The 27,302-nt window shown below is 41.3% G+C and overlaps 4 protein-coding genes across 6 annotated transcripts; all 4 read left to right on the top strand.

Moving 5' to 3' along the window:
- The first annotated feature begins 331 nt into the window (after positions 1–331).
- Positions 332–6,060, top strand: rp2 (RP2 activator of ARL3 GTPase). The gene is made up of 5 exons (XM_071923460.2): positions 332–634; positions 1,630–2,298; positions 3,702–3,816; positions 4,128–4,213; positions 4,328–6,060. The coding sequence occupies exons 1-5, from the start codon at positions 470–472 to the stop codon at positions 4,409–4,411; spliced, it is 1,119 nt and encodes a 372-aa protein (XP_071779561.1). The 5' UTR covers positions 332–469; the 3' UTR covers positions 4,412–6,060.
- Positions 6,061–6,482: 422 nt separating this feature from the next.
- jade3 (jade family PHD finger 3) lies at positions 6,483–16,433 on the top strand. 2 transcript variants are annotated; one of them, XM_071923429.2, is made up of 12 exons: positions 6,483–6,650; positions 9,593–9,661; positions 9,909–9,968; positions 10,053–10,135; positions 10,252–10,409; positions 10,673–10,863; positions 10,991–11,202; positions 11,574–11,741; positions 11,850–11,966; positions 12,133–12,591; positions 13,130–13,247; positions 13,412–16,433. In XM_071923429.2, the coding sequence occupies exons 3-12, from the start codon at positions 9,920–9,922 to the stop codon at positions 14,278–14,280; spliced, it is 2,424 nt and encodes an 807-aa protein (XP_071779530.1). In that variant the 5' UTR covers positions 6,483–6,650; positions 9,593–9,661; positions 9,909–9,919; the 3' UTR covers positions 14,281–16,433. The 2 variants fall into 2 exon arrangements, with proteins under 2 accessions (XP_071779530.1, XP_071779529.1); XM_071923428.2 differs by lacking the exon at positions 9,593–9,661.
- A 1,613-nt stretch (positions 16,434–18,046) lies between these two features.
- Positions 18,047–21,616, top strand: plcxd1.1 (phosphatidylinositol-specific phospholipase C, X domain containing 1, tandem duplicate 1). The gene is made up of 7 exons (XM_071923440.2): positions 18,047–18,403; positions 18,672–18,808; positions 19,094–19,236; positions 19,326–19,454; positions 19,909–20,064; positions 20,161–20,341; positions 20,455–21,616. Exons 2-7 carry the CDS (start codon positions 18,685–18,687, stop codon positions 20,697–20,699), a joined length of 978 nt encoding a protein of 325 aa, XP_071779541.1. The 5' UTR covers positions 18,047–18,403; positions 18,672–18,684; the 3' UTR covers positions 20,700–21,616.
- A 1,082-nt stretch (positions 21,617–22,698) lies between these two features.
- Positions 22,699–27,289, top strand: plcxd1.2 (phospholipase C, X domain containing 1, tandem duplicate 2). 2 transcript variants are annotated; one of them, XM_071923444.2, is made up of 6 exons: positions 22,699–23,104; positions 23,729–23,865; positions 25,541–25,669; positions 25,787–25,942; positions 26,064–26,247; positions 26,702–27,289. In XM_071923444.2, exons 1-6 carry the CDS (start codon positions 23,014–23,016, stop codon positions 26,947–26,949), a joined length of 945 nt encoding a protein of 314 aa, XP_071779545.1. In that variant the 5' UTR covers positions 22,699–23,013; the 3' UTR covers positions 26,950–27,289. The 2 variants fall into 2 exon arrangements, with proteins under 2 accessions (XP_071779545.1, XP_071779544.1); XM_071923443.2 differs by having other exon boundaries at positions 22,707–23,104; positions 26,034–26,247.
- Positions 27,290–27,302: the final 13 nt, after the last annotated feature.

Genomic DNA, 27,302 nt, shown 5'->3' with positions numbered 1-27,302 from the left:
AGAAAAACAGTATCTATATTGGCTAGTGATTCCCAAAAAGAGATCAAGCTATACACCCGAAGAAGCGACCAAATTTAATTATACTTATAAGGAATAGATTGGATGTCACTGTTATGTTAATGATATTTTTGCAACATGAACAAGCGTTCCAAAGCGCGTCAACTTTAAAATAAAAAAGGGTTGCTGGAATTTGCGTGTTTACAGGTTGCACATGAATGCGCCGTGAGTGCACACCTCCTCTACGATGTCTCCGTCTCTCTGTCCAGCTCCGTGATTCGCCATTGTAACGAACAGCGAAGTGTCTATTGGCCAGGAAACGAGGCAGGGAAACGGGAAGCTCTGAGTGATAGCTTGAAGCTTGAAGCAGAGCTGAAGATCTCGTGAATTAAAGAGCACGTAAGCTTGGGAGCGTCACATTTTTTCGCGTTCCTCAAGAATAGGTTATTTTGGTTGTAACTGAAAGAAGAAAATGGGCTGTTTCTTCTCCAAAAAATCCAGAAGAAAACCAGCTGAAAAAGAGGAGCGTACTCCGACAACAACGACTGTTGAAACTACGACGACAAGCAACACTGTTCCCCTTGGCAATAACACCGATGAGGCACCGAAGCAATACAGCTGGGATAAGCGTGAAAAGGTAACGTTACGGCTAGTAAAAGGGAAGATAAAGTGTTTGTAAGTGGAAGTTGAAATCAGCTAGCTTGCCTAACTATTGAGACAGCTAACTGTACTAACGTTTATAGCTAACCTCAGCTAATAAAGCTACGATAACTTAACTGCTTGCAAGTTCAAATGCTCCCAGGCAAATCAATAAATTTTCAGTTTGGGCTAATTAGGCAACCGTCAATGTAATGGTAGCCGTCAACGGTACCTCTCACGATGCTGAAATGCACCGTCAGCGTCAGTAAGGTTATTGGGCAGTAACCTAATGTTTATATTAGCTCTAAACGATTGAAGGGAACTGATTATTGCGGCGTGCAGCTCCGCAGGTACAAGACTACTGCTCTCACCGAGATTTGAAGTGCAAGAAAAAATTGCATAGGGCAGTCAGTCTCAAAATATTAATCTGTACTCGTTACCTAATTAGCTTGGGTGTAGGGGGTTCATCGCACATGCATGTACAGTATATGTCCACATCACTAAATGCAGTCTCGAAGCTTTCCCCTCTTGCTCAATCCGTGGATATAGCTCATTATCGGATTAACGTCACCACACAACAGCACATGCTCTGCATCTGAACCCAGGCTGACCATACTTAGTATGAGTGGTTCAGACACTGGGCGTTCACTGGCAGTTCAACTTCCGATCTGACTTAAGGGATGTTGCACCTGAAAGGCCGACAGAGGCGTGAATACAAGTGGGGAACTTGCTATGTTTCCAACTAATGCACCATCAATCATGTAGCACCGGCTAATGGGTACACTGCATTTGAAAATGGTTCAGTGGGTAAATACCTAGAAGTAAACTAGGGTCTTAGTTATCCAAAAATCATTGTCATCATACTCAGATTTTCAAGATGTGCATGGATTGCTTCAGCAGTTGTTTCTTCCATTTGACATCCAAACTAATGAGTACAGAACATAAAACAATGCTGTCTAAAATACCAAACTTATGGTCTTTGTCTTTGCACAGGTTGATCCCAAGGACTACATGCTGACAGGTCTCAAAGATGTCACAGTGGGCCGTTTGCCTGGCAAACTGAACGGGCAACAGTTTGTCATCCAGGAGTGTGAGAACTGCAACATCTACGTGTTTGACCATTCTGCCACTATTACCATCGATGACTGTGTGAATTGTCGCATTGTTTTGGGACCTGTCAAGGGCAGTGTGTTTTTCAGAGACTGTAAGGACATCAAGTGTGTGGTGGCCTGTCAGCAGTTTCGCACACGGGACTGTAAGAAGATGGAGGTGTTCTTGTGCTGTGCCACTCAACCCATCATTGAGTCCTCAACAGGCATGAAGTTTGGTTGCTTTCAGTACTACTACCCCGAGCTGGCCTTCCACTTCAAGGATGCCGGGCTCAGCATATTTAACAATAACTGGAGCAACATACATGATTTCACCCCCGTCTCTGGGGAGAACAACTGGAGCTTGTTGCCGGAGGCAGTGGTGGTTCTAGATCATGTGCCGGCCCCAGACCCAGAGTCTGAGTTCAAGTCTGTTCGAATCTCCGCTGATGTGGCACGCAGCATTGTGCCTTTGACAAAGGGAGGAAGGCGTAAGGACAGCGAAGAGTCCTGCCTCTTTGTTTTCTTTGCTGGGGACTACACCACTGCAAATGCCCGCAAACTGATTGATGAGGTGAGGAGAATAAGGAAGTGTGTTCTGACGCTTCGCTTGAGTTGACACCATGGTTTATGTATTGCTAGTATGTAGAGGAAGTGTTTGACCAATACCTGGTGGGGAAAAAGGTGGTTATCAGGTATCAGAGGTTATACTGATAATAAACTGATAATATGTTGGGTGCAGCTAGCCATGCTGTAACTGTGCTTGTAAGGCTGCACAATTAATTGAAAAAAAAAACAAGCAAAATGCAATGTTGACCATGACTTCCAAATTCCAAGATTCAACATTTTATAGAGGGAAGAATGTTTGTGAGACAGCTTCTGAAATGAAGTTACATATTGGGAAAATCTTTCATTTTATTCAACTTGAGCTAATCCTAAACATTTGCATCCACCCTCTTGGTTTCTGGAATCATGCAAAACATGCAGTTGGTTATCAGTCAAATCAAATTAGTTGCATTCATTACCGAAGCTCATTTTACTTTCATTTAAGGAAGTAGGTTAACTATTGTGTCACACCATCCAAGGATTTGTTCTGAAATCTAGAACTTAGATAAGTGTAAAATGTTGGCTTCGTCTGAACTTTTGATTATTCCACAGTGATGCTTATTTACATTGTTGACTGTATATAGGCTTATTATGTCGCACCCCATTGTGTTTTAAGTGTTTTTAACACACTGGCTACATTTACACACACTAATATTCCTTTAATAGTATAATAGAAGTATTCCATTAATGAGTTTTTGCCTGTAAACATTATGACCCCATCCAGTTATACTTAAATATGTTAACCCCTTATCCTGTTAACTGTTGTTTTGTGCAGTCAGTGCAGAACTTTGTTTCAGCTGGAGTTGAATTGATTAATGGATACAAGGATGTTTATGATCAAGATATGACGAGGGTTATAAACCAGCATATCCCAAATAATACATTAACTAGGAAATGATTTATTATCAGACTACTTAGTGCATGTAAATGTACATGCGTTTGTGTTTTGGGTGAGAACTGTCCCTCTTAGGAAGCATGTAGTTGTTCTGTCTATGCAAAAGAGGCAGAAAGAGGGAAAGTGAGTATCAGTTTCAGTGTAAATTTCTTTGACTCACTCTGAGAACTTGTAGGATGCTGTATCCGAAATGCTAAGCAGGCTGGTTGTGTTATTATTAAAACATTCCAGTTATGTTTGGGTTGTTGCCAAAATATGCATTACTCTATCACATAAGCATGAGACCGAACCCACATGGGACAGCGACGGAGCCCTGTTGCATGTCTTGTTGCAAGCCCTGTGCCGACACATCCTTTTTATTTGCACAGTTTACCTCCTCTCAATGTATATAAGTGGAGGACTCTATAAATGTTTGATGTTTCACGATAAATCTTTGATGTTTATTATGTGATGCTATTTATCTTTAATTTGCACAGGCCACCACAAAAGGTTTTGTGTTGATCCAGACCAAGGAAGTCTCGATGCGACCTGAAGATGTGAAGAGAGTGTTTCAGAACAGTGCAGAGGGTCTGGTGGAGTGGATTACTAAAGGTATGCTTAATCTTCTTGTTTTTTTACAATCATTATTTTTTTCCCATGTGAGTGCAAGTGATAGATGTATCGTCACTGTCAGGTGAAAATCTCATATCTCCAAAATGTCAACTGTTCAGGAACTCAGAAAAACAGCCATTTGAAATTAAAACATGAAAATCACCAAAATTGGAGTTACGTTTTCATGACAACAGATGCGTACAATCACGATACGTAGCATATATATCTGTAATCTGTTTGATTCTGAAATTAATATCTTATTACCTATGTATAATCTGTTTGATACTGAAATTCATATGTTATTACCAAAGGCCCAGTCATTGCCCTGGAGTTGAACGGTGATGGAGTTGTGGAAGCCTGCAAGAACATTGCCCATGAAGTGTTCAGTGGGACCAAGGTAATCTTTGTCTTTGTGGCATCTGTCTTTGCTAGTTTTTACAGAGATAGCTTCTCTCTCTGGCAAAATGTCCCCACCAGTCTTAGCATGTTTCTGTTTGTTGTTTTTTTGCAGGTTTTTGTTTCTGATAACAAAAATACGTCTTCTCGAGATGTGGACAACTTCTTCAACTTCGCTGACATGCAGATGGGCTTGTGAATTATTGAGTATCAAAACAAACTGCACATCAGATTTTGAATCAGATTTTCTAAACCCCAACCGTCCAATTAGGATTGAATATGAGTAGTATTTGGTTATTTGCCTCCTTTGTCCTCTGACTCAAAATCTATAAGAAGGGAAAATGATGAGGACTTTCCTCAACAATGCCTTTTTAATAAGGGTTTTGATAAAGATAGGACTATTGAGATCAACCATGAGTTTGCAGACTTCCTAGATTTACCCCCTCTCTTCTAAAGACAAGGAAGATGAAACATTTGCTGTAAAGCACTGAACACATGGTAGTTACTACTAGTGCTGTGAATATTTATATTTTCTATGAATGTATTTGATAATTCTATTGCTTTCATCTATTATGTGAATGTAGCTTTTTTGCTGTAAATGTAGTTAATTTTAACTTGAAGCTTTATTCTCTTTACTGTCTGACAGAATCTTTGCAGTGGAAAAACCGTGAGCACAAGAATGCCTGAGGGATTTTTTTTTAAATATGTAAATCGTACTTTTATTTCTTACAAGGATGTATTTGTGTGTTTGGTTTAGATAACTGGATTTCCTTTGTGTAAATTTGTGGATATTGCAAACGTGCTGTGTAGGTGATAGCTACATCTTTGTCAATATGTGTTAGGCCAAACATTGGATTGTAAAAGGTTTATATGTGTATATTGCTGTTCATTCAGGTTCACTTACCTATTTAGACTAAATCAAAATGGGAAAAGGTGTATCAGTTAGGAAAATGGCTGGGTTTTTAATATATAGGCAATTCATGTAATCAGATTTTTTTATATATATATTGTAATATCATTTGTTTTATACTGTCAACTGAATGTTTTTGTATAGGAAACAAATTAGTGTTCTTAAATCATCTTTAGCAAAATTTCTCAGTTGTGTGACCTCAGTTTGTTTTCAGGTTTCTCACACTGCACTTCACCCAAAGTCACCTGTATTCAAAAAGTGAAATGAGTGGAAGAAGCCGTTCTTTACTGCGATAATGGTTATAACTATGACAAACTTGAGATAAGCACTGTAGGCATCACCAAAGTGTCTTCCTCTCAGCCACGGTTGAATGAATCAAAATTAGCAGCTTTCACTTGAACTATCTGAATTCTACCCAATTATCCCATTTTTTCATCATTTGGGCTGGTATTGATTGTTCCAGTCAATGGTCAATAGCTTCATCACACTCAATCTGAGTTGAATTTGGTCAAGCCACTCAATTTACCAATGACAAAATACATGCAGCACATTGAAGATATATAGAAATTTCGATATAACATATAGAGAGAATTAGTTGAAAAGATTAATAAAACATGAATGTAGAGGGATGTATCAAACAGTTGTACAACCTTCGCCTTTAAGAAAATACATAGGGGCTGACTGTGATGTACTTTTGTGTTTCTAAATCTTTTCTGGAGCATACAGGTTTGCATATCGTCATTATCAATACACATTTGTGAAAACTTTTCCATTTGTAATTCATTAGCCTATTTGACACTGCAGTGACATATCCTGTCATTATAAAAGTTCTGGTTGGCTGAGTCACATTAAAAGTCGTTGTAAAATACCTAACTGTTCATTTATCAGTGGCTTACTGAATATCACAACCCATACAGATAGTTATGTATCGCTTAGCAACCACTTTGTTTATCTACTGTTCAAGAACAATATTGCTTGGTGGAAGAATAATTAATGTACAATAATTCAATTATTATTTAATTCTCAATTAAAAGAAAAATTGATTTAACACTGACGTTCTTTATGTTTTGATACAGTGGTTTAGTGTTATTGCCATTTTATAAAAGCAATAAACCAGCCCACTTAGTGTCCCATTCTAAATCACAGCCTCTCGTGGTTTATTGCCTAATTTTATTCCGATGATGGTTTTGGTGATTGTTCATGGTTACTGCTGTTGTTGTTATTTCTGTGGTTCATATTAAAGGTTCAAGCTAACTCCAGTCAGTGTACAAATCGAGCACACCCAAACTGAATGGGACCCGGCGGAGTTTAGGACCCTGCGGGGCGCGCGGTACAATAGAGCTGTTGTGCCGTGGTGGTAGAGACTGGAGAGATTGCAACCCTTGAGATTCCTACTGTGGTGGAATAAAATAAACAAATTTAATCAACAGGGATAACCAGAGCCTCTATTTTTATATGCACATGTTGGAAATTGAGTTGCGACCGATATCTAGGCGGAACAAACCTCACGATACTGCGTGGATTCAAGGTAAGATCCGTGGAATTTGAACAATATGCTCGTGTGTTCAGTGGGACTCAGTGTGCCAAGATTTGCCCTGGATGGCTTATCCAGGCCACGGGGCCTGCTTCCTTTCTGCTTTTCCAACAGTATTTTAAACGCTTTATCATGTATAACGTCAGCGATCTTTAACTGCATGTGTTACGGATACTTCAACGTCCCATACCCCGAATAAACCAGCTGAGCTTTATAAATATTCGCCTAACGGCTCTAGGAAGTGACATCTTTGTATGATGGTGGCGCCCATGTTTGATTTCTCCACTGCCTTGTCTGTAGCTACACTGCAGCCCGCTAAAGGCCTGTGTTTGGCGCCAAGGCACTTGGGCAGGGCAGACGGCTTATTACTCTTGTTTATTGATTTGTTTATTCTAAACACGCCTAGTCTGCTTGTAAGCTACCGGTAGCTCGGTGAAGTGGAACCCAGACATTACTAGTGAATTTGGTTGGGGGCACACAGTAGAGAGCAACGTAAACAGGGCGAGAACCGCAATGTCTCCCATCGTTTCCTTACTTAACAAGACCCCGTTAACTTCAGGACAGGGGTTCCCAAACAGTTTCATGTACACTGGGACACGGGCCCCTATCTGAGATGGTATTACATGATTTGTTACAGAACAGGACAGCTGTTTATAGTGGAGGTGGGGAGACAGCAGTGGGGACAGTGAAACCAATGAACAAAATGGTCATCCCTATTCATCTTCTCATTGTGCTAACCTCTAGTGAGTGAAACAATAGTGAAATTAAATTAAGTTACTCCTCATTTTGCAGAGGAGGCCCTGGACACAACTTAATGTTAATAGGCTAATGTTAGTCGGTAATATTAGTAAGGTTAGAGTCCAAATATGACACAAATTTTGGTGATCTTACACTGCCTATCCGTTATTCAGCAACACTGACTATCCTCTTCCAGAAAACATAGGCAACTGTCTCTCCTTAGTCTGACAAATCCATATGACCTAAATTCAGAGTATACATAATACTAGGCAGTATCAAACTGAAGGATTATAAGAACAGGATATTTTAAGGGCATAAAGAGCACAAAGTAATGTTACTGATTTCCCCCTGAACTGATTTTTGTTGATAATTGTAGGTTTTTTTGCCTTGATGATCAGTGACTGGAGGTCATAGTTTATCCATCTTTTTATTTACCACTGCATCACTGCTAGTTTACCAATATCATACTTGATTGGTGGTGGTTTGGCTTTTCCAACCATGGACCAAAACGGACCAAGCTAAATGGGAGCATGGAAGGGAACAGCGGTGCCGGGAACATATGATTTCCTGAATGAGCGCACCCATGAAATTGGATAACAGTAATTTCTTTTCTGAATTTTCATAATTTGTTCTCTCTTTCAATCTCATCATCAAGAAGAGGCATTTACTTCTGTGCTCCAATTTAGCATTTTATCTTGACCCAATCTGAATTGCAGTTTTATAGTCACATGAACTGTCTGAACCTCACAATGTACACTGTTTATTTATCCATCGGTTAAGTCTTGAGTAACTGAACACTCAAAGTGTCGTGCATTCAAAGAGACGCAAACACTTATGTCAGTAGCAGATGTGTTTTGAGTGCAGCTCCAACAGGCCCTGCTCCTGCTTCGTGTTGTGGAGGTGATCACTGTTGTGTGTGTGTGTCATTTTACTGTGAAAGGAGCGCAACATTTTTAGTCAAAAAAGAGTAGATCTTGTTAGAACGGATGACTAAAGAGTAAAGACAAATAGTTGCAGTATCAAAGTTCTACCAAGAGTAACATTTTTGAGGTGCCAGATGAATACACTTAAAATAATAAAAGCGTTTTATGCTATAAGTTGTAAGAGATGACTGCTTTTTACCCAAGCTTAGGTACACTTTTGTTTTCACAGTAAACAAACCATGAGCATGACTGCTTCAATAATTATAACCTTGCTCTAGATGATGCCCCTCATTCACATGTTGGTCACGCATTGCAGTGCAGAGTTTTGTTTTCTTGTTGCAAAGCCAAATTAGATGGAGTACTAAAACATTCTCCTCATTTTTGTTTTTGAGTAGATGGAAGTGGCTCTGTGAGGGTGCTTTGTCACTCACTGCCTGAGCAAGATGCTGTTGATGCAGGGGGAGTACTGCCTGTCTCTTGTGCTTTCACAGAGAACACACTGGGAAGTGTGTATTAAGTATAAGCCGGTGTGGTTGACTTGTGGTTGCGGACGGGAATAAGTTTGTAGGGCTAATTTGGTCAGTGTTATTGGTTATGTGCCGCTTGTACATTTTTCTCAGCTATTGGCATTTGTGTGTTTTGCTCATACCATAGTATGCAAGAGTATGGAATGGGTGCCATGCCTTTTTTTTTTCCACCCGTCCTGTCCGCATGGGGAATGTGAGGCATGTCCTGTCTGTTGAAAAAGCGTACTGTATCTGGGGCTTCTGGGGATTTGAGTCCCTCTGTGTTGTGAGGGTGAGATGCATACCATGTACCCGTGACTTCCTGGGTTCAAATCCGGTGTGGGAGTTTTGTTGTACCCCCCCACGCCCCCCATCTCTCCTGTTTTGCTCCACTGTAAACTGTCCAATAATGAAAAAATGGCCTAAAAAATCTTTAAAACTGGGGGACCTCAATGTTGCAGTCGTGCTCCAGTTTGATTCCATCTACTGTGAATTATATTTTGATTATTCTCTGATGTGTCAGGCTTATGAATATTGGTAGCTTTGTATCCTGGGCATTTTTCATACAGTCAACTCCCAGGCAAAAGCTCAGAGTCGACCTAGTATTTAGCAATCGGAGACCCAACTATCCAGAGTCAGAATACATCATTGTGACACATTCACTGGCACAGTGTGTGCAGACATAACTCTGTGGTATCCAACAGACGCTTGTTGTTGATAGTGTTACATTTATCTACTTTATGGACTGACATCCATTTCTTATTTGCAGGTATGAAAAGAGGTTGTTTGGGGTTTGTCAGAGGAATCCACTAGCATGCTTTTCGATTTGAAATTTATGGTGAGTAACTGATCCTCTGTGCAGACTGTTCGTCTATATCCAAGGCTGGTCCAGGTCAGGACAGAGCCGAAATCTAGCTTCAGTCCAGTGGCCAACGTTTTTAAATAGATATTTGAAATTGATTATGATTTGGAAAAACTCAGTCGCTTTTCTCTACAATCTAAAATTCCATAAATTGCATGTTTTTAATGCCATAACATGCTTGTTTCTTTTGCCTGACTTATGTCTGTCCTCTTCTCGTTTGCAGGATGCTACAGGATGAAACGTCTCAGGTCCTCAAGCAGCAGTGACAGTTCTGACAATGAGAGTGAGTGACCTACCTGAGCACAACCTAAACAGAACTCTATTTCATTTTCGTCACTGCTTTAATTTACACCCTCTCTGTATTTAGGTCCCTCAACCTCCTTCTGCTCCTCCAACAAATATGGAAGTAAACCTGGAACCCCCGCCTCCAACCCAAAGAAACCGGCTGAAGTAAGTGAGGCTTTCTTGGACCGCCATCAAATGCTATGCTGAGTGTTCTGTGAATGTGATGATGTCAACGTCAAGGCCAGTCTCTTAATAATCATGGCCCATGGCCTCTCCCACAGGTGTTCAGAAAAGACCTGATCAGTGCCATGAAGCTGCCTGACTCCCACCATGTCTCCCCAGAGGACTACTACCTGCTGGCAGACACCTGGCGGCAGGAGTGGGAGAAGGGAGTTCAGGTGCCAGCAAGTCCAGACACCATCCCAGAGCCCTCAGTCAGGTAATGCTGCCCCCTTCCTAAAGCTCCGTGATTAGGCTGTTTATCAGCCCTTTGGACAAACCACTAATTACTATTATAGTTTTGCTTTTTTTGTTAGGCAGCTATTATATCACACGATTCTGTTCCTTTGATCTGTGTTTCTGTGCCTCATTAAGAAGCACAACCTTATTCTGTGCTTCATTAACAAGCACAACCGTATTCTGTGCTTCATTAATAAGCACAACCGTCTTACACATTTTTACCGATCGTCTCTGTGTGTTCAGAATCATTGCAGAGAAGCCCAAGGAGGTGCTTTACTCCCGCCAGAGGAAGTATATCCAGTGCTGGAGTCCAGATTCTATAGAGACAGGCTATGTCAACATCAAAGAACTGGCAGAGGGCATGTGTCGCTACGATCTGGATGACATGGACCTCTACTGGCTGCGTGCCCTCAACACAGAGCTCAACCATATGGGTGAGGAACAGGATCTTAAAACTCAACACGCTGCCTGTTATTAATCATTGTCCTAAATGGAATAGGCTAATGGTGTCTGCTGGAGCTGCTGTAACTATGTGGATTTTTGTTTCTGTCCGTCTCCCAGGTGACGGGCCTGTAGATGAGCTGACGATGGAGCGAGCCATGGAGGCCCTGGAGAGGCAGTGCCATGACAACATGAACCACGCCATCGACACGGTGGAAGGGCTTGGGATTGAATACGACGAGGACGTCATCTGTGATGTGTGCCGCTCCCCCGATAGTGAAGAAGGGAATGACATGGTTTTCTGTGATAAGTGCAACATCTGTGTACACCAGGTAGGCAGTAGTGAACCTTTCAGCACACAGATGAGATGTAATAGCAAACTCATGTGTCAGGTACCAAATATTAACAAAAACTGGAGACACAGTACTTGAGATATAATGGACATTATATAGGCAACTTTTTACTATCACTTGTAGAAAAATATTGTGACCAGAACAGCATTTTCTTTCTCTTCATTCTCTCACAAACAAGGAAAGATGAGAATGTGACGTTGAATATTTATAATGTTTGCTCAATGGCCAGCGGGTGTCTCCAAAATGTGTTGACAAATGTGCCAGTTACACATCGATTTACTGTATTGGCCCAACGAAGCCCTATCTCTGTTGCCAAAACCCTTATGTTACCTTCTGCTTTTCCCCCCTAGGCCTGCTATGGCATCGTAAAAGTGCCTGTTGGAAACTGGCTGTGTAGGACATGTGTCCTTGGCATTGACCCACAGTGCCTTCTGTGTCCCAAGAAGGGTGGTGCCATGAAGGCCACACGTGCAGGCACCAAGTGGGCACATGTAAGCTGTGCCCTGTGGATACCAGAGGTAAATAATGGGACACGCTTATCCTTTACCTCTTGACCTCTGTAAGTGCTTCTACAACAAGAGCATTAAATCATCTTTCATCACGCTGGACTTCTGGCTATTCTGTAGGTGAGCATTGCTTGTCCAGAGCGGATGGAGCCCATCACCAAAGTATCCCACATCCCACCCAGTCGCTGGTCTCTCATCTGCAGTCTCTGCAAAGTGAAGACGGGCGCATGCATCCAGGTGAGTGTGGATCAGTGTGGTCACTGTCCATGTAAAACTATGGGGATAGGCACACATTTTGTTTTCAGCATACAGTGTTTGTCTATATAAAGGGGCACAGAGGCTAGATTTGAATAATGGTACCAACTATGTTGATTATTTATTTTTTTCTCCTCTCTGCTCTCAGTGCTCTGTAAAGAACTGCACCACTCCTTTCCACGTGACATGTGCCTTCGAGCACAGCTTAGAGATGAAGACCATACTGGACGAAGGCGATGAAGTCAAGTTCAAGTCTTACTGCCTCAAGCACAGTAAATCCAAAGCAGGGGAGCCTGGCCTGAGCCCAGCTCGCCCTAAACCCCCTAGTGAGACGGAGAAAGTGGGCCAGCGGGCGCAGAGACTGCAGGAGCTGGAGGAGGAGTTCTACACCTTAATCCAGCCGGACGAGCTGGCCCAGGACCTTGGCCTCACCGAGCACCTGATGGACTTCATCTATCAGTACTGGAAGCTGAAGCGGAAATCAAACTTCAACAAAGCTCTGCTGCCCCCTAAAGAGGAGGAGGAGAATCTGCTGCTGCAGCCTCAGGAGGACAGCATCCACACGCGCATGCGCATGTTTATGCACCTGCGACAGGATCTGGAGAGGGTGGGTGCTCGTGCGGAATAATTTTCTGTACTGCTGAGACATTTGGTCTTGGTTGTTTCGGTTATTTGTGTTTCATGAAGCTTTGACAGAGCAAGAGCAAGTCTCTCTTTTCAGTATATATTTGTTAACTTTATTGTTTTACTTCAAGGGGCACATCAAAAAATAAATCTGATACATTATGTGTATCATCTCCCATATGTCCCAATCTATAAACTATGATGAACATTTTTGAGGTTTTGGTTTGAAAGTCACTGAATTCTCTGAGCTGCACACTGAGCTGACCTCTCGTGTTAATTACAGATTTACATAAATTAAAGGAATTGAATTAAGATATAGCATGGCCCAAAGCCTCAGAGATGAATACTGTCGGAACAGTATAGTTTTCAAGGTAGGACAGAGCAAAAAATTGCTTTATAGGAACACAAAGGAAATCATTTACATATGAGATAACATAATTAACATTATACAAAATGGTGTAGTGCTCCTTTTTAATTGCCAGTGTTTAAATTGCTTTGCATCTTTTCTTTTCATCCTGTAGGTGAGGAATTTGTGTTACATGGTGAGTCGGAGGGAGAAGCTGAAACTGTCGCAGAGCAAAGCCCAGGAGCAGATGTTCAACTTGCATGTGAAGCTCTTGAACCAGGAGCTCTCTGCTGGTGAGCCATCTATTGTGTTTCAGCTGCTGGTCCTTTTATTGTTACAAGACCACATGCAAATTATAACAGAGACAGTTCTAGTATTGTGCTTGGTTTTTTTTGCTAGTGTTTTGTTGTGTCGTTAGATTCATAGTTGAATCCTGAATAATGTATTTTCTCTGAAGGCCTCCCTGTTTCGTTTCCCGTGGAGAGCATGCTGTTCCGTCCTCCTCCGAGGATAACTCTGAAGCTGAAGATGCCCAAAGTCTCAAGCCTGGGAAATGGAAATGCCAGTTCCAAATCTGGGAATGGGCCCCTCTGCCCGGACAACAGTGGGAATGTTCATGAACACATGGGGGGAGGGCTGGGCCAGGGGAAGCCTCAGCTCCACGGTCGCGGCAGGAGAGAGGAGCGCTCCAACGGCCTGCTGTCTTCCTCAAGTCATTCCTACAGAGAGGGCAGTGCAGGAGGCAGCCCAGCTTTGCCCATCAAACCAACTGGCAAACCCTTAGCTCTACATGCTGCCCTCCATGGACACTCATCCAACGGTAATGGCAAACTTGACCAAGACCGGGCGTGTGTTGCCAAAGCTAATGGCCTCTTGGAGAAGTTTGTGGCTCAAAAGGACAGTTCTTGCCAGACGCCCAATGACCAGGACGCTTCAAACGAGGCGTTGGGCAAGGGCAGCCTATCCAGCAGCTTTCGCAAGTCCACCATGGAGCACTTCAGCAGGTCTTTCAAAGAGGCTACTGTCAACTTAGTACGGACCACGGAGGACTTGCGGGTCTCTGACAAACTGTCCCGTAAGGGCTCAGCCAAGGAGAGACTATGGGCCAAGCCGGTGCCTGATCACCAACCTGGTGGCGCGCGGTCGTACCAGGAGAGTGACGGATACTGCCCTGACCTGGAGCTCAGTGACTCGGAGCCAGAGGCAAAAGGGAGGCACCATAGGCAGGTCAGGGTCCCGCAGCCGGGCGGCCCGGGGAGTGACTATCGCAAAGGGACCAGTCGTGGGAAACAGTCCCTGGGCTCCAGAAATCCAGTGCAGAGGTGACGGCTATTTCTGCGCTTCCCTCACTGCCACAGCTCTCTCATACCCCTCCGGCAGTTGTCCTAAGTGCCAGGCCATCCCTCTGAACACGTCTCCCTCTGCTGGCCCTGTCTGTCAGGTGCTGATAGTCTGAGGGGCATGCCTTCAGGGACCAGACCGAGCCCCAAAGCTAACGGTGCCGTAGACAGGGGCAGACCCAGGAGTACGACAACAGATGCATGAAGGGCATTGTAGCCCAGAACATCACCCAAGGGGATTCATGAAGATATATATCTCTCTGTTGTCACTGTTCAGCTTGGTTTGAGAGGAGCAAACCTATATGGTCTTCTGAGATTAACGTGCTTGCCTGTCATTTTTTTTGGCTGGCATTACATTTGTACTCTGCACAACTTTGTATTAAAGAGCCCCCTCCCCCTACACATAGGTTGAACTTGCCTTTGACTAATATTGTTGTACATATTGTCTTAAGATCATGTTCAAATTGGGATGTAAATAATTTGTGTAACTGAATCACAAAGGTTCAACACTATTGATACTTGGAAAAATTAAATCAAACTCGACAGAATCCTAATCCTTGTACAATATGACGGTGCGTGGCCATAAATTAAAACTGTGACATGCCAGATGGAAGTTTTGTAGTGAATTTTAGCGTCTTCTCCCCCTGCCTTTCTTGCAAACTGTCTGTTACAGTCAACAGTTTCCCAGAGGTGATAAACTGACTATTGGTGACCTCTTAGTCAGATTTCTTCCTTTCACAGGTCTACTATTTGTCAAATATGTCATTTTTAAAAACAAATGCCTTTTTATGTGTAGGAATGCAATTTCACCGTATTAGTACCTTCAGTTGTCCAGGTTATGTCATCTCTTGCTCAGACAAGAGAATAACTTAATGCATTCAAGTTCTTGTTTCATAATGGAAAGAAATGTGTAGCTGTTAGAAAGCATAACTACATTCCCTGATGTATCCTCCAGTGACGTAATTAAACCTGAAACTGGATGCGTAAAGCTAAGACTATGAATACTGATCTAGGATCTCTGGCAGTCATATGACCTCTGTGAACAACACTGTGACTTAGAAGAGAAACTGGTCTCAGATCAGCAGATGATAGGTCTTCATTATTACAGACTCGCAATCTATGGGCAGATGGTGTGAATTTAAACTGCTCTTTTGAACATATTTAAATGCATACTGTAATCGTTGCCGTTAGTTGTGTACCTGACTTGATAATGAAATAACCTGGCAGAACTGGTATTCACTTATATGTAATTAATGAGGTCTAATGTCTACTAAGAGTTGTGTCTAGTGATCCTCAGTGTCTGTCTACTGCTGCCAGTGCCAGCGATGCCACAAGAGACCTTGAGTGAAAGTTTTAAAGTGGTGTTTCACTTTGCTACAACATTTTCCAGTGCGCAGCTTGACAGGACTCCCTGAACAGCCGCCCAAAATCAGGCCAGGCCAGATTGCTTTTTGAAACAAGGTAACAGAATATACAAGAAATGTAATCTTTGTTGCCTCACTTGTCACACATACCAACAAAAATGTGATTTTCAGGCCAGCGGAAGCAAACAAAAGCGAGTGACATCACTAGAGATAGATATCTGGTCCAGCCAGTATTGGTTTCTGATCTGATGTACCGACAAAGGCAAACTTGTGCCAAAAACTACAAATGTTATGCCAAAGTGAAATGTTGCTTTCACTGCTGATGTACATGAATCCAATCAATTTACAAATACACCCTACTATACGTAGTGTAGTTGAGCTTGACTGCTGTTTAGGGTTTGTTGTTAGAGTGTGACCTCCCCTTTACTATCTACAGTATGTACTGGTCACTATAAGGCCTGATCTGAAAGAAAGCATTAAGTAGAGTATTTATTGCACTCACCTGTGTGATACATTCCCTCTGTGCAGCATGAATGAATACTGTCTGAATTCATTTTTGTGCAGTGAACCTCCAAAATTACCTTTTTATTTTGTTGTATAATTCTGCCAGCGGCCAAGACAAACACTGTAAGTGGATTGTAAATTGCAAAAGAGGTGCATAATTTTAGAGTAACACATTTAGGAACACATTTTACAATAAAACAGTAAGGACCTATGTATTTTCACGCTATGTTATGTTTTTCCTTTGGAAAGTACATTTTTAAATAAATTTTGAAAATTCAGTATTGCATTCTGTTCTTTGTTTAGATGATAGGCAATATTACAGGTGACCTAACAATATTTAACTCCAAAAATAGTGCATGCATGCAGTTGCTTACGAATATTAACCAGTTAATCAGTTATTGTCTATAATGGGAGTTATGGGTATGCAACTCTGCCAGAAAGCTCAATTTAACAAATGGAAAGCTAGATGGCAGCATTGCCACACTGTAACGACTAAAACCACAGGAGAGGCTTGTTTTAAAGGAGTGGGCAAGTCCTCATCTTTAGTATTTTACGTATATATAGACAGTGGGAAAGCAGAGAAGGGGAAGTTCTGGCAGGATTTGATCCTAGGCCAAGCAGAGGAGGACTTAATCTCTCAATTTGGCCTATGGAACTTGGCCTATGGATAACAGCTTATCTAGTTCACTTCATTACTGCCTAGTGCTGTCTCAGGGTTTATTGACCTGCCTGGAGGCGCCCGAGAAAGGCCTGACTGACCAAATGATCTGTTCTCTCAAGCAAGCAGACGACTAAATCAATTTCCTCCCAGGAAGCACATTTTTGTGCAAAAGTCAACCTCCAATACCTGAAATGTTCAAGAATCTCATGTATAATACTTGAACACTTAACATCACTTTGTCAGCCATTCACAAAATTCACTAACTAGTGATACAGTAGAAGGCAATCCCACCTGAACTCAGTTTGCCCACCTTTTTATATGCAGAATATTTAACCCACATTTTTGGTCGGACATACATTTTATGGCCTAATTACACATCAGTAGGTAGGATCAAGCTGATGTAAGTTATATAAAGCTAGTCTCTCAGTTCATATTAGATATGAACTGTAGAAACTGTAGGCTTACAGTTTAAGGGTGTAAATCAATTACTGTATGAACACCATACAATAATACAAATGTACAAAGATACATTGTATAAGGGGTAAAACAAAAGACACAATAACTATATACACAGGGGTTAAGTGTATTTAAATAGAAAAAAACATAAGGCTTCACAAACATTAAGGGTTTTTCCTGCTCTACTGTTTCATATGATGTAGCATTTTAAGGTAATACTCAAATTCTATTTTGAGTAAAACGTTTGGGTTTTTTTCATTTGCATTTATGTATTATTCAAAAAATATTCTTATTTGGTTCAAATATAAGTAAAATGTCTTTACTATGAAAATTAACCCTTACATAGGCTATGTGTATCTAAAAGAGAAATGTTCAAGATCCATCCAAAAAAGTTGTGCAAATACAGTACATTCATATAGAACAAATCAGCTATAGGTTCATTTTCATTATGACAACAAAGAAAACACACTTAACCTACATCAACCTGCCATTATCTGGTTACCTGGACATATTAAAAGAATATTTTTTAAAAGATACTTCGCGGATTTCATTGGCACTATAAGCCCAGGTCATGTAAAAATAGCAGACTTTTTTTTTTTTTTTTTTTTTGCAGTGGGTGTCTAATGTGAGTAGAAACAATTGATTGGTCTCTTTAAGAAGAAAGCCTCTCGTGCATCTGCTGATCACAGTCAGCAGGCCAGTCGCCGCCCTCCCTGCTCATCCTGCACCGCGGGGGGGAAACACTCACTCACTGTGGGACTCTTTCAATGGTGATGCGTCTCAATGGAGCGAGCGACCGGCGTACTGTATGTGGAAATGTATTCAAGTCACCGTTTGGACGATTTCTGTTGTTGTTTTAGTTTAATTGTTGGATTGCGATGCGCCTAGCTCGCTTCATCCCGGGCTCTGCAGGTGTAGAGGTAACACTACAAGACTCCGCAGGCTGTAGGAAGCTGCTGGAAACAAGGACACACTTTATCGCCCTAATCAAACCATACATTTTTTATACAGCCATGACATTTTCTGGTGGTTCGGGATGGACCAGTTTTTCTGGCACACCCTTCTAGTTTTAGCCATCCGATTTCCTACTTTGCTGAGGAAGCAGCCGCTGCGTGCTCCATCGTGTAAGTGTGCGATAAACCGGAATACAGCTCACATTGTCAGACGCCGTGTGTGTGTGTGTGTGTATATGACACTTTACTGTACAGCATGAGATATGATGCTTGTCCTAATACTTAGTCCTGGAATCAAACCCTATTGGGTCTGTTATACCTAAAATAATATCCCGATGTGACACAATGGCTGTGCCGGGATAGAGCCTCAGAATGAGACATACTGGAGTGTAATTGTCACTTTCACTGCCCTTTTATCTAATTCACTTATGCTCTGCAGACTTGAGCTAGCCATGTCCTCAGCCGTGGTGTCCGAGGTGAGTGAGCTGAGCCTGACAGAGCTGCCCATGGACAGCTGGATGGCTCATCTGCCCTGTGCATTGTGGGACATTCCCCTGTGCAACCTGGCCATCCCGGGTAGGCAACTCAACACTTCAGCAAACATATTCCTGTGTGTTGCTTGGTCAAGTTTGTGCCAACAAATATTAGGTGACATTATGTCACACAGGGATTTTTCTGACTCATGTAAACAGCCTCTGTGGTCCATCTGGGCACAGAGCCCACTCCAAACAATTTGATAGCTTAAGCCCTCTACAAATTGTTTATACAACTATTCTAGCTACTATTACACTAACTCCTCTTTAGTGTAATAAAATAATTACGTCTAATGATGAAAATATGTATGTATTTTTTCCTAATCAGGAAGCCACAATGCAATAACCTACTGTCTGGATATGAATGACAGATCCCCTGTAGACCTTACTCAGCCTGATATGCTTCAAAAGTTGGACAAATACATGAAGCCCCTGATCCGTCCATTTGTTTACAAGTGGGCAGTAACCCAGGTAACGTATGAGAGAAACTGCCATATCAGCCAGTATTTACCACTGTTAATAACACGTTCTTTATAAGTTGCGAATCCTCTGTCCTGCAGGAGTCTACGATAAAGCAGCAGCTGGACTGTGGGGTCAGATACTGTGACCTGAGGATTGCACACAGACCCAACGACAGCTCTACCGATCTGTACTTCTACCACGGTGTTTACACCACACTCACCGTGGAGGTACAGTAATAACTTTTAGACAAAAATGTCCACAACATGTTGCTACACCGAAATCATTTAGAAGGATAACTATGTAAAGATAACTGTAAACTATAACGATACAATGTTTCTCAAGCATTCACACTACAACGATATCTGTGATAAGTTCCTCAGCAAACGAAGCATCACTGCAGCGAGCAACTGAATTCTCTCGCCCCCTTCTTTCTTACAACTTTAGTTTGATTGGTTGAAAATGTTTTATCGCTGTCTCTGAGATCGCGCCAAAAATATGGTTATGGTCATTATTTTGGATGTTATCTTTATAGTTATCGTTCTGGATGTGAATGCTCCTAATCGCATTATCTCAAGTTGTTCAAGCAGCTATTCAATGACAAAAAGGTCCTGTTAATATACTAAAAGATTGAGTCCTGTTCTAGAAGCAGACTGTGCTGACTGAAATGTGTTTTCCTGACAGACTGTCCTGCAGGAGATAAGACAGTGGCTGGACGCTCATCCCAGAGAGGTGGTCATCCTCTCCTTCAGCCACTTCCTGGGCCTGAGCCAGGAGCTCCACATGCTGCTCCTCACCACCATAAGGAATGTGTTCGCCTCAAAGCTTTGTCCCAAACCGGTACTGATTCTGTGTTGTATGAGCACTTGACAGGCACTAAGATAACTGACAGATAACAAAACTAAATGTTGTTTCCCATTATTCTGTTGCTTTCAGGAATTAGTAACTCTTCGAAACCTGTGGGCTTTGGGCTACCAGGTGATTGTGTCCTATGAACACAATATTGCCAACTGTCACAGCGACCTGTGGCCACATATTCCTTACTGGTGGGCTAACAAATGCAAAGCAGAGGCTCTTATTGAGGAGTTTGAACACAGAAAACAACATGGCCGACCAGGTAATTTACTGCTGAGTTCAATACTTCACATGCACACTGGTGAAGAACAAACCTGATTTATTTTGAGGATTGTAAATTGATTTATTTATTCATGTGTGTATTCTGTTTTGCAGTAGGTTTATTCGTTACGGGAATTAATCTGACGGAGGACCTAAAGTACATCTGCTCACATCCAACCGAGTCCCTGAAGGACTTGGTGATGTCCACATATCCGACCCTGCTGAGCTGGGTGAAGGAGCAGACACCCGGCTCCAAGGTTGGCTCTCTCAATATAATTGCTGGGGACTTTATCACAGAGAGCCAGTTTGTACCAACTGTTGTTGCACTGAATGAGAAATTATTGAAATGGTCCTCATGAGTTTTGCAATAGAAACCTTTACTAATATGCATTATTCTACTGAAAATGTGAATTACAGCATGAAATACACGTGTGCTTGTTTTGTCGAGAGGGAGAGAAAAATACTCAAGTGACTTGAAATAATTTAAGATATAAATGCACTTATTTGAGACAGTGAAATTTCTGTCTTAAAGCTGCTTGAAAACGAATCTTGGTATCTTGACCTGCACCTATTTTTTGTATTTGTTTACATTCATCCCACTCCTTATGCAATGTACTGTATCTGTTTTCACAAGTCAGCAAGGTGGGCAGTTTTATTATGTTACTGTGAGCTAAGCAATAATGATACAACTAATCTCACCTTAACTTAGGCATTTTAGATTTGCAAGCACAAAAAAATGTTACACGGTTCAAATGAGCACATATGACTGTCATGTAGGGCACAAACCTTTACAAATGTTAAGTGTGGTTAGAAAGTTTAAAAAGTAGCTAAATTGTAGTTCCTACATATATCCAGTCATTATGTATATGTATTTATCCATAGAGAATGTTACACTGACATAGAAAGAGACTAAACGTATATAAAGTGCATGGAAAACGTCTCCGCATGAACCCAGCATTGACTGTTTCACATCTGAAATTGACTTGACAGTGTAGGCCTTCATTTCAAATAATGCTGCACCTCTGTGCCTGTGGAGATCAGCTTTTCCAATAAACAAGCATTTTTAAGCAAATAATCCAATTCTTGCTTTATTCGTTGACCATCCAGAGGTACAAACAATGTTAGGTATTCTCACTTCCTACAATAGCACTAAGCCTAACAAAGCCATGGTATTGGCTTCCAAGAGGTAAAACGAGAAAAACTACTTACTGTAAGTGTGTTGGAGTCTTTCCAAAGAATGAACTCAACAACCTCTCACTAAAGTACTTTATGTGTTGTAACCGGTTGTAACTTTATTAACATTGTCTACTGCCATAGAGTGAGAGTCTTCTGTTTGTTTGTTTGTTTGGAGGGTCTGAGTAACTTAGGTAAAATTAAATTCTTCATTAAAGGAACTCATTGTGTTTCACAAGGTGCATTTTGGCTTTTGATAACTTTTTGGTCAATACACATATTAAAGTTAAAATATTACCTGGTCTTGTGATACTGACTGTACTAGATCTGAACAGTAAATAAGTGTGAGTGTTGAATTAGAGAAGACAAACTCTGGCTATAGACTCTACTGTAAAATATTGTACTATACATCAAAACACACCAAGTCAGTTTTCCATTACTTGTCAATGGAGCTGCTCCATATCATGATGATATCACTTCAAAGGTTTTGATTGGACTCTTTAGACCATTTAAGTACTGTATGTGAATTCCTAAATTGAGAGAAACAGATTCTGATATGATCATTTTCAAAAACAGTGTGTTTTTCTTAAGAAAAGACTATAAGCAGTAACACCTGAGTGTCATATACTTAACTATTAGAAAAAATGATTTGCAGAGAGGTTTTTAAACTGTCTGTAAGGGATAATTCATTGTAGCCATATGGGAACCAGTCATTCATGAAGTAGGCTACAAACTGGTCTAGGTTACAGTTCTACACTGCCACAAAAGAGACTTCTAGGCTGTGGTAGAAAGAGGAACCTGTTCTGGGGTCAGTTCAGTAAGTAGGCTACACTGTCAGAAAAAAAGATACCATGGTACATTCTTGTCACTGGGACTGTAGCCTACGTGTTTTGTCAAAACTACCAAAGTAGCCTGTATGGTGAAAAACAGGCAAATAGTTCATGAAAACGCCGCTGCTAGCTAGGCCAGATGCTAAATGTAACGTAAAAACCGCAAACAGCCCGTGTTTCAGTTAGCTAACGTAGCTACGTTACACTGTCAGAAAAAGGTAACGTTACACCATTGTACCTTTTGTCACTGGCTTAAAATAGGAAAATAGCCATTGAAATGCTCTTACTCAGACAGATGTGGGCCTATACAGTTAGCTCAGAGCATAACGTAAAAGCCATCGTTTTTTAGCCGAGTGTTTTAGAGTTACAATGTCAGAAAAAGGTAAACAATTTGATTGTTGGTTAGTGCTGTAACGTTACCTCTTTTTGGACGGTGAACCCTTTTCTTCTGACAGTGTATTCTCGCTTGGCAAGATGAACCAGGAAATTCAAAGTCTTGTCGTCTCCCCCCCGCTTTGAAGACGATGATTAAAGGGAATTAGACAGAGGAACTGATAAGTAGTCTATCGATCATATGATGTCTAACCTGAACAGACTGCTTGGGTCCGGTCTGTGGGTCCAGCTTGGTCTGAGAGTGACTCCGGCTGGTCTGTGAACGGGACCGTCCGACATGGATTATAGGAGCCAAAATTACGAAGAATGGATGTCAAATTTACCCGAGGAGCTGTGGGACATTCCCATCACAAATCTCGCCATACCTGGTAATTTGAAGTGAAGACTTTTTCTGTCTTTTTACAGTTTAGCCGTATAGAACTGATCCTTTAATACGTCTTAGAATGATACTGTACAAATATAACAGCACAGGAATATTACAGGGATATTATAGTGATAGCACAGGGAATATATATATATAAAAAATACAATTTTAAGTACGACTAAAATCACTATAAACTCACTACTGAATACCACAGTCACACTCTAAATCCCTATAGGAACACACTGAATGTACAAAATATTAGGGACTATATAGGCCTGCCCCTATCCAGGCAAAAGTTATTATCCCTTATTGATTTCCCTTATTACATCTATACCAATTGCAAAGGAGGAGATGTAGATAAAGAGAAACAGACAGACGAGTTGGAGAAGGATTAGACAACTGAGCTGTGGATTGTGCAAAAGTTGCTGCAACTCAATATCAGGAAGATGATATTTTGTGCATTCAGTGTTATAGGAATACCGTAGTTAGTGAGTTTTAGGGTAGGTATGATTGTCTGAACCTCTGGTTAAAAACAAAACAGAAAACCTAGTTATGACCAATATCAAAACATTGCTATTAACTTCATGACCTGAATCTAAAGGACTCTAATTGAACCTATTCACACTAGGGAGCCATGATGCCATGAGCTACTGTCTGGACATAAACTCCCCCTTGGTCAGGTCCGAGTCGGACACTTTCAGGCTCCTGGATGGACTTTTCTACTGCCTCACGAGACCTGCAATTTTTAAATGGGCTACTACACAGGTATGACACATGGGAAAAGTACTACATACAACTTACAGGGTCCTGACAATGTGCAGGTGTCCTTTACTGTGAAGCTACCTCAGCTATGTTAGTGTAGTGATAATCCTCCAAGTTCTTGTTTTTTGATTTTGGCGACATCTTTGGTGATAAGCGGTCAATGCTGTGATGTTTTTGCACTGCACTCCTCAGAGAAATATTCTGAGGTTGTTCATGGACTTACCTAATGAACTTGCGGTTTCACATATTAACTATTAAATATGGGGTTTCCCTCAATAGTTTAATAATTTCTCTCAATAATATAATACTAGCACCTTATAGCCTAAGCCCCATACTGAGCAAAGCACACTAAAACCCAATTCATGTGCAACATCTTCCTTACTGACTGCTATGAGCAATAATTAGGATGCTATTGTGGGAAAACTCATAGTTTATCAGGTATACTTGTAGAGTACAATAGTGCAGAATAAGGTGCTAATAAGTGGTTTGTAATGACTAATAATGAACCAATACACTACTAATATGCATGTTAATAAGAAACTTATTGTGATTATAAGTGTTACAGAACTTACTTACTTGCTAACGGCGCAAATAACCAACTTTGCTGCCCTGTTTAGAGAGGGTATGCTGATATTACATCTTTAAAGTTAGCTTAAAGGACCATGCTAACACTTTAGCAGTAGGCTATGTTACTACTCTTTGGTGATTAGCATTATCCTAAAAGTACGGTGGCCGAGACAGGCAATCAGCACTACATGAACTAAATGCACACGGCAAATAAAAAGCGTGCTGCAACAAAGGAACACTACATTAAAGCAATATTCAGCAGCCTGAACCGGACCAATCAGCAACACACCACCTGCAACTCATTAGACACACCCACTCCAGACAAAAGAGATAGAGACACACCCACACTCCATACAAGAGTGATAGAGACACACACTCTCCATACAAGAGTGATAGAGACACACCCACTCCATACAAGAGTGATAGAGACACACCCACACTCCATACAAGAAAGAGATAGAGACACACACTCTCCATACAAGAGTGATAGAGACACACACACACACACACACTCTCCATACAAGAAAGAGATAGAGACAGTACAACACAGTATACCAATACACACACACACAAGGTCATAACACTGCTGTTGCTGCTTCCGTAAACGCATCACTTCCTGCGCAGTAGAAGATTTTTCCCGGGAAAGTCCTACCCGACACCGGGTGTTTAGAACAGCAAATGTAAACGCTTTCATAAACTGGGTATAGGTTGACTCACTATGGTTTGGTATTAATCAGCAAAAGAGTGTAGCAAAACAAAAATGTATCAATATGAAAATGTCACAGATTATTACTTTAAAGACATTGCCACATTGTTATGAAGTGTGCCAGATATTCCCAGACATGTGCTGTGTGAACATGGTTTATCTAACAAGTTCCCTAACAAAAAATCACTATAATGTTCCTAAAGGAGGTACTCTATGCTGAATTTACATTACATTACAGTATTTTTTTTCTTCTATGCTATCACTATAATATACCTGTAATATTCATATACCTTGTTTTACTGTGACATTTGTATAGTATCTTTATGAAATTCATTATATGATTACTATGGTTGTTTTTTCATAAGTGCTGCGATATATTTTGAATCGCTCCTCCTCTCCTTTCAGGATAAAAGTATTTTGGAGCAACTTTCGATGGGAATTCGGTTCTTCGATCTCCGTGTTGCACACAAACCTTGTGACTCATCCAACTACCTGTATTTTACACATGTAATATACACACATTTAACAGTTTTGGTGAGTAAAACGTTCTGCATTGGTGATTTTAATAACATGCTTCAATTTGGGCTTAATTTACATAAATCGTACATGTACCAATGTTAAACGAATGTGGAAAATGCCTCTCCTTCACAGGAAACACTGATGTCTGTTGCCGTATGGCTGGAATCTCACCCAAAGGAGATTGTTATCCTAGCTTGCAGCCATTTTGAGGGGCTGAGCGACAAACTCCATGAATCATTCATTCTGTCCCTGAAGAAGCTATTCGGTTCAAAACTCTGCCCCCGACAGGTTAGTTTTGTCCTTGCACAGCTGTTACGGCAAACTCTGTCTCCTCTGCTTCCAGATTTACACCCTATAAACCCTATACACCCTATAATAGGCCTTACAAAACACCACCTGCCCCACACAGGAATCAGCCCTGACCTTGCGGAGTCTGTGGGCATCTGGTCACCAGGTCCTGCTGTCCTACGAAGACCAAGCTGCAGCCAGACATGAGGAGCTGTGGCCTGCCATCCCGTACTGGTGGGCCAACCAGCCCACAGCACAGGGAGTGATCAGTTACCTAGACTGGCAAAAAGGCATGGGGCGTCCAGGTGAGTTTCAGTTACAGCTTGGCCCAGATGTCTTTTATACACTCTTAGCCGGACTTTCTTACAACGAATGGCAAGAGGAGAATAAGCTTAAATTCCTAGATCACCTGATTTACAAGCAACCACTAGTAGGGTTGCAAAGGTCAGAGACATATAATAGTGTGCTGACAATATTCCTTTGACTGTAGGATGATCACATAAGAGAGAAGTGCTAGGAAAGAAAGAAATATGAGTAAAGGAGTGAGATAGTGATAGTAGAGGTGATGATTGAAGGAGATGATTCAGTGAAGAGAGGGTGACATGAGATACATCTTGAAGAGATGAGTTTTCAGCCTGTAAAGAGAGATCAGGAGTAACTGTACCGTTCTGACCTGACCTCTTATTACATTTTTAACAGCAAAGATACCAGCATGTTTTCAGGAACATACTATTTACTAATCTACGTCATTTTGTCCAGAGGGGTTTTTTGTCGCTGGTCTAAACCTGACAGCTGATAGGCGTCACATCGCCGTGCACCCGAAGCAGTCTCTGCGGACGCTGACCCTGAGCAACTGGGAGAGTCTGCAGGAATGGCTGGAGAACCAGAAACCCGGGGCGGACTACAACAGCCTCAACATCATCGCAGGAGACTTTGTGGGGCCGGTCCCATTCTGCCCACTGGTCATTGCACTGAACCAAAAACTTCTACAGAACACTACCAAATAGATATAAAAGCATTATCAGATGTAATATTGTGAATTTTATGCCGTATGAACTAATTCCAAAATAGCCGATGTATACCTCGTTCCTTCTTTTCCATCCATATTTCTATCAACTGAAAAGGATTGTTATCTACATTAGAGTTTTTACTGAACAATTGGAATATTTGCCGTTGTGGAGATGAGTTTTTATACTTCTTACATCCAGTAAGTGTTTTTTTTCACCAGTAAGTGAACTGCACAGTTGTTTTGCTGCAGGATACAGTTACAATGTGCAATGTATAAATACGTAGTTCATTGATTGTTTACAATAATGTACATCAAAGACATGTCGTGATTGTTTACAAAATATTCAAATAC

Source organism: Centroberyx gerrardi, chromosome 9, assembly GCF_048128805.1.
Source record: "Centroberyx gerrardi isolate f3 chromosome 9, fCenGer3.hap1.cur.20231027, whole genome shotgun sequence".
NCBI lineage: Eukaryota > Metazoa > Chordata > Actinopteri > Beryciformes > Berycidae > Centroberyx > Centroberyx gerrardi.
Note: the sequence above shows the minus strand (reverse complement) of the source record. Positions and strands in the feature narration are given on the sequence as shown.